The sequence below is a fragment of the Triplophysa dalaica genome, chromosome 12 (genome assembly GCF_015846415.1).
Source record: "Triplophysa dalaica isolate WHDGS20190420 chromosome 12, ASM1584641v1, whole genome shotgun sequence".
Lineage (NCBI taxonomy): Eukaryota > Metazoa > Chordata > Actinopteri > Cypriniformes > Nemacheilidae > Triplophysa > Triplophysa dalaica.
The window spans coordinates 5,851,771-5,864,987 of NC_079553.1; the positions used below are offsets into that span (position 1 = coordinate 5,851,771).

The 13,217-nt window shown below is 37.9% G+C and overlaps 1 protein-coding gene across 1 annotated transcript in view; it reads right to left on the reverse strand.

Annotated features, from left to right (window-relative positions):
* The window catches only part of itga8 (integrin, alpha 8), a 53,881-nt gene extending 42,641 nt beyond the window's left edge, over positions 1-11,240 (reverse strand). The window contains exons 1-8 of the mRNA XM_056762137.1: positions 10,895-11,240; positions 10,416-10,549; positions 7,519-7,619; positions 6,955-7,078; positions 4,542-4,603; positions 3,979-4,024; positions 868-993; positions 363-407 (exon numbers count right to left, since the gene is read on the reverse strand). Coding sequence (XP_056618115.1) covers positions 363-407; positions 868-993; positions 3,979-4,024; positions 4,542-4,603; positions 6,955-7,078; positions 7,519-7,619; positions 10,416-10,549; positions 10,895-11,103 — 847 coding nt within the window. The 5' untranslated portion in view covers positions 11,104-11,240. The remainder of the gene's footprint in view (positions 1-362; positions 408-867; positions 994-3,978; positions 4,025-4,541; positions 4,604-6,954; positions 7,079-7,518; positions 7,620-10,415; positions 10,550-10,894) is intronic.
* Between the last annotated feature and the right edge of the window lie 1,977 nt (positions 11,241-13,217).

The window sequence follows — 13,217 nt, forward strand, 5'->3', positions numbered from 1 at the left end:
GAGACAAAGCTCTCTCTCTCTCTCTCTCTCTCTCTCTCTCTTACAAACAAACTCTGCACAACATTTAAATTGCATACTGGATAGAAAAGCACACAAATAGAGGTGATAAGGATGCAATAGAAGAACTATTTTGGAGTGTATGGGTCCATTAAGAACACACGAGAGGAGCCTGACCGAACCCAGTGTACATATTCAATACACTGGTACAGTATGACTTCAATCCCAAAAGGATATTGTCTTTAAAGATAAAAAAGCATGATCATACGAAACCCTTAAAGTACAGATTTTAATCTAAAATGAGTCTAAATCAGTGTATGGAAGACAGTGAGTAGAAATGTGAGCAGAAAGGTTCAAGGTCTCACCTTGTTCTGAATCACCAGTGAACTCTCCAACCGATACAGAGTATCCTATCGAACAAAAACAGACTATGTGAGCAAACCAGGGAGTCTCTAGACAACAGTGAATGGAAAAGTAAATGCTAGTAACTTAAGCGGGTCAAATTGATGTTCCCTTGTCATTTTATCATCAATTCCGCTATTATGATGATAGGCCAGCTGTGATAAAGATCCAAGAAGATCTTTTTTATTTTTAGGATTTATGAGGCTGTGTGTGTGTTTTTTTGTGTGTGTCAATTTGTATCTTAGGGTGCATCGTCCCAGATGGAAAAGTTATCAGTAGCCGCAGACTCAGCACCCAAGCTAAAGGTTAAAGGGTCAAGGTTAACGAAACATCCACAAAAAAAAAACGTGTGCCTGTGTGTGTTTATTAAATTGCCAGAGGGCTGTTTCCACTGACCCCAAAACAGCTCACTGGTGTCCCATAAAGCATCTTTACCTTTCAAAAGAAAACACGCGCATTCTCTCTTACCCAAGTAACTGTCATCATACGCGTCTGATGCGGCCGCCGTCTGTTTCTCTCCCTGAACTTTGCGCAGGATAGTTTTCAAGGAATAGCCGTTCAGTATTTCTGCTACTCCTGCTGTGATCACTTGACCTGCAGTACACACGTAAATGTAAAAAGCATTTCAAGATTTGTAAAAATAAGAAAAATATGCTCTGGAAGAAAACCTTGATCTCATTGGTTTGTTTTAAATGGATAGTACACCCCAAAATGAATATTCTGTCATCATTTATTCCCTCTTGTTATATCAAACCTGTATGACTTTCTTTCTTCTGCAGAACACGAAAGAAGATATTTGGAAGAATGTTGGTAACCGACGTACCCAATGACTTCCATTGTATGGACACAAAACCAATGCAATGTGCCCTGCCGTTGTTTGGTTACCAACATTCTTCAAAATATCTTTTGTGATTTGCAGAAGAAAGTCAAACAGGTCTGCCTCCATCAAACATTACAAAAACACAGATGCAAGTTCTTCTCACATATTTAGACACAACATGGTGTAAAGCGAGCAAGTGGGAGTATCGAACAAAGACATTTTCTCTGTTTTTCTTGTTCCAGTTCAATACACACATTACTCTCTTTTTACTACCAGGCAGGAGCTTGACCTGGACCTCGTCCATCTCTCTTAATGTGTTTAGCTATGCGTAACTGTGTCTACTTGCGCATCTATTATCCAAAGCATGTCCTAAATTCTGTGAACCAACACACACTCTTACACCACTTTCCTACTTACAGAAATCTGTTGTCATTCCTCATAACAGAGTGATGATGTGAAATGGTTAAGATGGTCAAGATGGACCAAGCGTGGGAAAGAAGTGAGGAGAAATGTGTGATAGGTCATAACTTATCATGCATTTGTGTTTGTCCACAGCATGAAGTATGAACAGAGAGAGAGGTTTGTAGGGGGTCTGCGTGCATGATTACACATACGACTGCAATTACACAACAATCAACATCTATTATTGCGCAAATTCAAACCACATACAAGTACACATCCGGCCACACATTTTTTGGCTGTGCCTCATTTAGCTGTAATGAAGGAAGTTCGATCTCATGCCGCACATTTTTGAGTAATTAAGAGGAGAAGTGTTTTCTGAATCTCATTTTAAAGGGATAGTTCACCCAAAAATGAACATTCTGTCATTATAAACTCACCCTCTTTTAATTTCAAACCTGTATGACTCTCTTTTTTCAGCAGAACACAATAGAAGATATTTTGAAGAATGTACAGCGCTTGTACCCATTGACTTTTCGTTCGGTTAAAAACATTCTTTAAAATATCTCCTTTTGTGTTCTGCAGAAGAAAGTCATACATGCTTGAAATGATAAGAGGGTGAGTAAACAATGTCAGAATTTTCATCTTTGAGTGTACTATCCCTTTAAGCGATACAGTCAGATGCATTCATTATTGCAGTAGGTGAGAGAGCACTTTCTTATCAACATTCCATCCTGTTAGAGTAATAAACCTGAACAGGAAGTTAATACAGACCACATAAAATCCTCTGATATTTAGGTTTTTCAATTGCTGATGCACACACAGATAACTAGACCGATAACATACAGTAACCCGAACAAATTAGGGTTGTGAATTGCTTAAAAATCTAATTCAAAGTACAAAATATGTTCCTAATACAAATGTGATTAACTTAATACAAACTAAAGCAGTTTCTCTGTGTTTTCTTCAAGGCAACAAAACTGGCGCAAATGCCCACCAATGCAAATTGCTCTCAAAATTCTGATTCCATTGTCGTGGAAATCTATGAATTCTCTGTTAATGTCTTTCATGGCTAATTAACCAGAACAAGTAAATACAGGCTAAAAGTGAGAAGGTGCAGGTGTTATTCATTAAAGCGGCCCTGCAACTGTGTTTTATGCATTCTGACTTCTTTACAATGTTAATTGTGCCGTCTTCTCATGCCTGACATGGTCAACTTGTCAAAAAAACGTGGTGGACGTATGACGTAGTATTTCTGTGCTCGATACACTCTGTCAACGTTCGTATAGATTTCGTAAAGTTTTTCGAACGTGAAAATCCGTTTTGTAACAACTTTTCTTAGTCCCTTATTGGACAATTCTCCTGGAAAAGCACGTGGAGAAGGAGCATGCGCACAAGTCACTTTCACTTGTGTGCAGGTGAGAGAGAGAGCACTATGTTGGCGAAGTTCGCAGTGTTGTTTGTTTGCCGCATTTGGGTGATGAATGTTATATAAACGGTGGATATAACACTGGATTTGGAGATCGTTTGAAAGTGATAGGTGGAGCGGCGGACAATCTACGTCAGTTCGTAACATGACTAATACCGCCCAAATCTAAAATTAAGTAAGGTGGGCGGTCTTGTAAATCTCATTGTAGATTGAGCACAGCCTGAGGTTCCGAATATGTTAACAGGGTTACATTTCCGTGCAGTATTCGACCAATCACAACACACTAGTGAACTGGCCAATCATTGCACACCTTGCTTTTCAGAGAGATGAGCTTTGTAAAATATCATCGAGTTTCAGAGAGGCTGAGCAAAGAGGAGATACAAACATGCACGGTATGTGGAAATTACAGCGTTTTTAACCTTAAATCGTGTATATATTGCATTACATCTAAAACAAATGATTCGTTTTAGCCGTGTCATATGACCCCTTTAACTTCCTGTCATGGGAGTTCAAAATCAAAGGATTTAAGGTCTAATGATCCTACAGCACGAATTCCATTGACCTTAATGGGCAGCTGAATGACCCTTCTGTCTTTTATAATCACTGACACTATGTCACTGTTATCATTAAACCATCTCGGATGAGTGACCTCTAACAGAACCCTGCACTCTGATCGGCCGAACAGACTCAGTCATGAATGAGATAATCTCTGATTATTTTGGTAACGGGGCTCACGAGAGGTGACGTGTAATCTGTCGAGTGTCTGTTATTCTGCTCTGAAGGTGGAGGAAGGGTCATTCTGTTGGAAAGAGCTGAGATTCCTGGGGTCTAGTGAGAATCGTGTCTGCCAATCGGTTTTCTCACTTAAAGATACTCTGCAAAAGAATGGAATGATGGAAACTATTGACTGTTTATTGAAGAGAAATGTTACCTTGCCAGTAGAAGCTCCCAGGTCCCCCCACAACCAGCGTCCCCTCCTGAGCGAAAGAGAGAGAGAAGGATAGAAATAAGCACACAGGCACAGGCTGACATCAGGTTTAAGTGTGTTTGTGTTTATTTCTGTGTGTGTTTGCATAATTCCAAGAGTGTGAAGACAGACTTAAGACACTAGGATAAATGGTTACTGTTTATTTTTAGCATAGGCAAGTAAGAAGAGAAAGAAAAATAAATCTTGAATAAAAGGAAAACGGGCCTCTTCCTGTCATCTATTCTGATTGGGCGTGACAAAAGAATGGAAGGGACAAAGTGATATATGGTGAGGCCCGACAGTCTGAGACCAAAACATCCTATGGAAACTTGGGATTTAAATCACTTTTAGAAACGTTTTTTAAAAAGTTTTAATTATGTTGAAAAATGACTTAATCTGAAATAGACATATTGAAGATTCTGTCTAATTCACCTCGTCACTAATTTAAACGTAAAAAAATGTTACATGATAATTTAATTTATAAATCAGGTGGTATAAACACAAAGATACGGAGTGAGATTTGTTACCTTCGTGAAATCAACGCTGAAGCCTGCTTGGCAAAAGCCCTGGCCCTCAGGGTCTGGGTTATCTGCAGAGATCACAACAGTAATATAAATGTGATGGGGATTAAAAACTTTTCGAATTGCCCCAAAGACGAGCAAAAATATTAATGAAATAAATACAGCGTACCAAATATTAAAAGTTGTTAAAAAGTAAATAAAGTTATAAAAATGTTCATGCACCTCAAAACACCCTTAATAGTCCTAAACTGTAAAAAAAAAGTAATGTTATGGAATTACCTTTTTCAAATAGAATTGTCAGGAAATGTGATAAAAATGTAAAATAACAGAAATAGATCGTACATTTTGTCGAACACAAGTTGGGTGTACAGTAAAATAACATGAATAACCTTACAAAAACTAATTTTACATTTTTTTATCTGGTGCCCCAGTTGCGGAATATATTTTACTGGTATTTTTTACAGTGTAAATTAGGACTCTTAACTATTTCTTAAATCATACAGGATGTATAAACTGATAAGAATAATGTCCGAACCCTAAGCCCCTGATATATCTTTAACCCAAAATCTGATTGGTTCAATGGATTGTTGGACCAGAAAGGGTCTTGATCCAGAAATGAGTCATACTTGATGAAGTGACTGTAAGCTGTTTTTCCTCTGGTGTACAGTAACGTCTGTACAGTAAGTGTATGTACATATAAATTGTCATTTAGTAGGAGTCTAAGCTCCAGTACATGAGGCATAACATCACTACTAATCCTAATGTCTGCAAGATAGTTTGTGTCCTGGATCACCATACACTTTCTCTCTCTCTCTCTCTGTTCTTTCTTTTTATCTTTTCTTACTATCCTCTGGCAGACAATTGCTAACATCTCATTCCCACGTTTTCTTTTCTTTTAATGTGTTAACGCTACTGTGCTTTTGTAAGTGTACTGTATATAAGCTTGTATTAATGGTGTGTCCATTCCACAGCTCAGACAAGCCGGAGAACATTGACACGGTTTGCTCTGCACCTTGGCAATGACGCCTTGCTAACCTGCGAGACAGACTGCTGGCACTTGATATTGTCAGAGAGCGAGTAAAGTAATTCACAGCCATTATGGGCTCATATATCATACACTAATTTCTCCTTAAGACATTTTTAGGCACAGTTACCATCATCCCCCACACATACATGTACACACACTTCTCATCAATTCAACTAAAGGTGAATATAGATAGGTCTCTGCGTGTGTATTTTTAGGGTAATGTGTGTATCTGATATAATGGAATAAATTAGAACTCATCAGAATTCCCCGTAACAGCGAATGTTATACTTCAAAGCAGGGGAAATTGCTTTTAATTACATCAAAACAAACATGTGAGTTTCGTTTTGATTTCTGTTTATGGTAGGACGTTTTATTGCCATGGCAAGAATGTTTTCGATTTCTAAAAATGTTCCAAAATGTACACGATTTAAAAAACATAAAACAATGTAAATAGGTTTTACATCATTTAAATATAATATTATAGACAATTATTACATTATCTGACGGAATAAGAATACGTGAATTATTTAGTTTTGACATAAATGTCACATAGAACCTTATTTGCTTGTTAAGCCCGACGTCCCGCACCATATAGAATGTCATATACCTTTTCTGAGTCCAAATACTCCATCATAGTGGTTCTCAAACTTTTTTAAGTACCCCTTTTTATGATTTTTTAAAGCCAAGTACCCCTTGACCGGACAACATCTTTAAAATACAGTAAAATGAGAGTCAACCCTTTATTATATTCAAATTTATTAATTTATTTTTATGCATCTTTGTGTAATCCTAATTTCATATATAAATACTAGAGCTGTCAAAAGATTAATCGCGATTAATCGCGTCCAGAATAAAAGTTTTTGTTTACATAGTATATGTCTGTGTACTATACATAATAATTTATGAATACAAAATTAATATGCACAGTACATAGACATATATGATGTTAACACAAGCTTTTATCCTGGATGCGATTAATCGCGATTAATCTTTTGACAGCCCTAATAATTACTATTATCAAAATTGATTGATTTTCATGATTTATTCCTGAATGTCAGTTTCTCTCAAGTACCCCCTGCAGTACCCCCATTTGAGAACCACTGCTCTATCAGATGCCATTGATTAACAATATTAATTTCGTTGATTCAGTGAGACTGTAGTGTACATCGAGTTTATGAAAGCTTAGCATAAATGTGTGACCAGAATAAGTGCTTAAAAACAGTTGTTCAAATAGTCACCTCACTTGAAATGAGTCGAGGCTCTGACCTGGAAACAGTATTCCTTAAATCACAACTTCACAAGGTGATGATTCTATATTACAACTTTTTATAAAAATTGTGCGTCACATTTCTAAATGTGTGCATGTGTGCGTGTGTGCGTGTGTGTACTCACTGGTTCTACAAGGTGAATACTCAGCATAGGCACTGAAGTTCTGAACAGCCACATAACATGTTCCCACTGGATCCATCTCACTGCTGACCTTCACTGTCCTCCAGTGATAGAGGGGCGCGCAGGCCTACGGACACATACATAACATCACGTACTGACAGATAAGATATACAATAGAAGAAATATAAGAACAGCACATCTGTGGATATACTGTACAGTATGAGAGATGAGAAGCTTTGGACAGTGGCGAAGGCAGAACTTCAGAAGGTAAAGAAAACTAGAACTATCAGTAAATGCATATCAGTGACAGAGCCACGTTTCCTTTAAAAACACACCGAAAAATTCTCCCCAGAGTAACATATTCTATCCAGCGTACTGAGCTCCACAACTCTGAACCACTGATGCAGTGCTTTTAAATAGGTGTTTGCCACACATGGATGGGCAGCTTCGCCACTGTCTCTTCTCTGAGCTGGTTTTTCAACCGCACCCCCGAACACTCAGAGTCATCTGCCAAGACTATGATTGCAAAAGCTCATTAACTGGATTATGTTTCTGAGCATCACTTACCACCACTTTGCCTTTGTGGGTCCTGACTGTAGCTCCAAACCACTGATAGGATTTAAACTCCAGAGGCTCCCGTGTGCCATTCACTTTAACCATCCGGTTATCTGGATAATTGAGCAAGAGAGAAAAATAGAGATAATGAGACATAGAGAAAAAGTAATAGAGTTGGTTATACACTGAATAGAAAACATCAGGCAACTGGGAAATGTAACACATTGCAAGCACATTGCGGCAATACACTCATATTGGAACAACATGAGGCATGAAAGAGCAAATTAAACAGTGTTTCAAGCGGGTATGAATGTTCCTGTTTAAAAGAAAGCATCTACAGGGGGTCATTTTACTCTCAGACTGTATACACGTGTACATTTGTATCTATGGGGATTTTGTGTTTATAGACAAGATCTCGGTGCACCTGGGCCTATTTAGAGTTCCATAAGGTGTAGTCTACACCTCATAAACTCTAATTCTCCTCCGTTTTCTTTCTTCGCCAGTCTTCAGTCATTTTCCAGCATAATGTTCTTTACTGTACTTTAATAATCAGAAATCTGTCTCAAATATGAACAGATAACACCATGCTTTGATATTATGAGAAATCTCATCTCAAATATTTTTTCTGTTATAAAATAGAGCTGCAACCACTCAAAGCAGGCTGGCATCATGACAGTTCCTTTCACACAGAAATGTAAATTTATATTTCTTCAGAAAATGTCAAAATGACTTCCGTTTTCTAAAAAAGGCTCATATCAAAACAAGAGATTTTTCATGTGTCTGAGCAAAGGTATTTCATAGCGTGTCTGTGTTTTCATGTTTTATAGACATGTGAACACAATATGGCCATGATGCATTGTGGGAAGTCTGGATATCAATCCAAATGACTGTAATTGCTTTCATCATTACTGGATGAAGAAACAATTTCAGTGAACACAGATGCAAACACTTTAAGATTTCGGATTGGTAGAAAATCTGAATATGTACAGTAAAAGGCATTTCTTAGCAAACATAAGGATTTTATTCTAACTTTTAAACAAAGCAAATTAAATTTGGAAAATCATGTTTTATATAAAAAAGTTCAGGTGTCAAATTGGAAATGCTGTGCCTAACTTTGACAACATCCGTTTCATTCTTTGTGGGTGTTTTGAATTATGCTTTGTTATAAAACTGCTGTGAAATTTGAATCAAAGCTGCTTTATTAATAACTCCGCTCAGTATGAACAAATGTAACATGTGGTGAGAATCAAACATTCTGAACATACACATATATTGGTTATGATAATGTCACTCTTTGCTAAAATAGAGTATTGTCTTCTTCAACATGCATACCTCACGTCTGTGGAATGTACCTGCTATAAGACCCTGGTACTTCTAGTATATCTGAAACATGTAGTTATGGGAGTCCTGTGACCTTGTCTGGTGTATCTAATGAATTTACTTTTCTCTGTCAGGACTGCATTAGTTACACACGAACCCTGTCATCAAAAATGTCAGACGCGCACACACGTGTCAAGCCCCCCATGAAGAGCTCTGCGGTCCTCAATGGGAAGACCACACAGGGTCAAAGGTCGGGTGTGTTAAAGACAATGTGACTAATGAATCTTAAAATATGTGTTCGTAGTCAATGCTCTCGAATGAGTATGCTGGAAATGCACGGTGCGCAGACACTAACAAAGAACAGACGGCACTTTTGCCCTCTCTCACCAGGGTCTCAACTTTTGCTCATTCCCCCATGTTCACAACTCTTTAAACCTTCTCTCTCTCACACACACACACACCTCATCACATCCTTTCTAAAAGCTTGAACCGGAGCACCACTGCTTTCATCTTCAACAGACTGTCTATTTCAATGTCAGTTCCACTGTTGCTATATTTCAGTGCGTAATCCCAGTGCTTTACCTAAAGACAGCGGATATCGATTTTATTCACTAAAAAACAAAGGTCCAATGCAATCCAATTATAATAACCCAGATTATTTGTTGGTCTTTTGGCTTATCTGTGAATGCCAAAACTATTGAATTGATTTGGGTTATAGAAATGAAATGTTATTCATTTATTTCCCCCCTCCTTGGAAATACAAACCATCAGTGTCTAGTAAAATGGCAACATGTTGAAGAAAATGATGAAAGTAACCTATTCTGATATGAGAACACTTAGGCCAGGAAAAGCACATAAATTCAGTAATCAAAGCTCCCTCTAGAGAACGCTTTGAATAGCACAGCGCAAAACATCAGCGCGCGTCTGTCTCCCCTCCACGCCGCATTTCTGATGGGTCCAAAACTGACCACTGAAATAATTTACCGGCAGGCCAACCACCTCAAAATAGTCCACTAATATCATAAAAGCCACTGCCATGATGCTATGATGCCATCTCCCTTTCAAGCGACAAAATCGATTTAAATGCGATTTAACAGCCGCGTCTCTCCAAGTAACTTTTAGGTTGTTGTTCAATTCATACTCTACAGTATTAATGTTCACCGGACAGTTCAGACGACAAAGACGCCAAAGCCACTTGGATAAGAATGAAGAAATGTTCTCAAATGGTGATCAGCGCTGTAGCTAATAAATGAGAGTAATGGACGTCTAAATTGCGGCAGATTACGCACAGAGGTAAAGTTACGCGCCTTTCTCCAGAAACCTATGGTAATTACTCCGCTCCTGCAACTTTAAACCAAACCATATGCGGTGAAATTAACTCTTTCTTGGATGTGGTTTTTGATCTTTTTATTGGAGGAACAGAGATTTGTGTAGCCTACCCTAAAGAAGTTGTATAATAATAAAATATCAAATATCAAAGCATGACCAGACATATTGAGATAATAATACACCTATGATCACATTCATTTAGATTTCTTAAAAGAGTATAATAGAATCAGCAACATTTTGTGGAGTACGGGGGTACCTACTTGCTTTATCAAAGGGGATCTGGTGGCAGGAATCTGGGTCTGATGCCGGCCAGGGGCAGTAGTAGACCGCTCCTCCCTCCACAATCCCCGGTTGAGAGGTGTTCGCTTTAGGAGCCCCGACCAGAATAGACATGCTGGAGAGAAACAAGGATAAATCTACACACAGCAGCATCCCACTGGATAAAACCTAAAGATTTAAAATTCTGAACCAGGCAAACAGGAACTTGTGTTTGTATATTAAGTGTGAATGCTATATCAGTCTGTCTTTTAAAACTTCAAAATCAACTTGAGGCTGCAGAGTTCAGGTCCACCATGATGGTGCTGAATGAGTGTTTTGTACGAAGCTCTCGCAGAAGTCTCAAACATGTAAGGCATGAGCAAACTAAGTTTTTCTTTCATGAGTTGTAGTCAACATGCACTTAAATTGGCTTCTTTTTCCATGCATGTAGATGTTCTACAAGTTGAATCATTCCACTTACGCATTTCTGTCCTGGGTCGGGTGGTAAAAGTCCAGAGAATATCCAAAATAACTTCCCTCTGGTCCACTGTAAACCGTTGGCTTCTCTAAATCCAGGTTAAAAGCAACAGTTTCGCATAAAATTGAAAATGTGAGCAAAACCCCACGAAACCCCACGCGGAAAAAACACGGGAGCATGGCTTCAGGTAAGCGTCTCCAAACGCAATCCATATGCAGTGAACAGAGATGTAGAAAGAAAATATATTACAGCGTAGCAGCCTGCCCCTGTCCGTGCTCAGCTGTCATAAACCGAGTATGCGCTCCATGCGTCTGCTTCTTTCCACATGCAAGTTGCGCGCCTTTCTCTGAGCGCGCTCTCCGCGTACTAGACATAATACGAGCTGCGCACGAGACCGGGCTCCAGCAGCACATTACACAGCGCATCCGGCCAACTCCTTTTATGGCAACAGACACATAATCTGAATACTAAATTACTCAAAATGAAAAAGTGGAGTAGATATTATAACATAAGATTGAGTGTATTGCATTATTATTGATACTTGTTTAACTTCGCACCCAAACGGATGCCTTAATTTGTATAATTTCACCGGTTGAAAATAATGAACGGTAATTATCTGCATCAGACGACCAAAGTTAAACTTTGGTGTGAAGAATAAGTATAACATTCACATTTTAAAGGAGCCTCAATCGTAACTTTTTGACCTGTTTCTTTGGAGTGTACCTATATTTAGGCACTCCGTTCACATCTGAGCACAAGACGCAGACTGCTTTTGGACACCATCTGGATATCAGAGTTTTAATCTCGACTAAATGAAGTAATTCCCTTTAACGCCCATCTTGTGATTTCCGCTGTTGTGCACGAAAGTGCTGCACTTCTAACCGCACAGTTTCAGTATAGTGTATTTGTTGTTATTTGGAAGCTTGTTACAGTATGTAGCTATTTATAATTTACTCGTTTACAACCAAACGTTGCTTTTGTTAATGTAAAAATATTTAGCCTATATATTTTTTTATCATCGACAGTGGTAAGAGTTTAAGGATTGAGCTTGATAAATACAATGAACTTTACAAAAGAACAAAAATATGTAATATTTGGATGTCTTTCTGCTATTCTGTTAGTTTTAATGACACAATAAGTAGCCTTTCAGTCCAAACAAAGATTTAGATGAGATTTGTTATGGCTTGCCTAAATGTCCCTTCAAATCACATTTTCCAAAAGGTCTTGTACAAATCCACAAGCTTCTTAACAGACTGTGTGGATAAAAAAGAAACATTAAAGGAGTAGTTCACACAGTTGACTTTTATTCATAGTATGGAAAGTCAACGGGGACCATTTTTTTGGGTGTTAACTATTCCTTTAATAAAAAATATCAAATAATCATTTTATTTGGATAGTCACGATGTTAGAAAACAACAAAATTCTATATTGTGTTCTAGTAAATTCTTTGATTTTAAGTCTACGCCTTACATAGTTTACTGTCATTCAGATTAAATAAAGTATGTATCTGGACCGCTCTCGAAAAGAAATGTAAAAACCATCAACAGCGAACATTCATCTGTCATGACTGTGTATTTATAGTGTTCCTCTGATGTCCATTTGTGGGTGGGAGAGTTTTCGGTAGGTGAAAACTGTTGGCTACTAAGAATCAGCAATGAATTTGTGCAACACAAAACAACACACAGAGATAAATCAACATTTTGTTTTTTGTTGGTGTCTTCTCACCTGTAATTGCTGCATTTGCTCAATATTCAAAATAGGATGTCTTGTTTGTGAAGACCTGTGAAGCATATTTGTAAACAAAAAGCAGATCTCCAACACACAAATCGTAGCAAAATAACAGATTAGGCACGGTTCATATATTGCCTTTTCAAACCAAGAGGAATGAGAGCTTCGAAAACATTCTCTAAATTCCCTTCAAAGACTCTGGGAGGCAAAGAGCCAGATGGACTTATTCTATCACACTACCCAAACACAATATTTAAAACCAGACACACAAGCTTAAAACACCAGAATATATGTAGCAGACAAATTTTAAATGTTGGACAAGCTTCTGTATAAACCAATACAGTATAATGATACTTCAATGAACAAAATAATAATATTTGCGATCGTCTGTGGAGCACAAGAGAATGAATTTGAAGAGGTTGTTAATGTTCCTTTTTCCACTCATTGAAAGTAAATGGAAACTAAGCAGAATGAAACCGCTTCAGATGAAATGCTGCTCACGAGGACACTCATCTTTGAATCAACAGCATTAAATTTTCACTATCATTTAGAATTAAGGTTAAAAGCTATATCTTGCTCTTGCATCTGATCTTTCTTT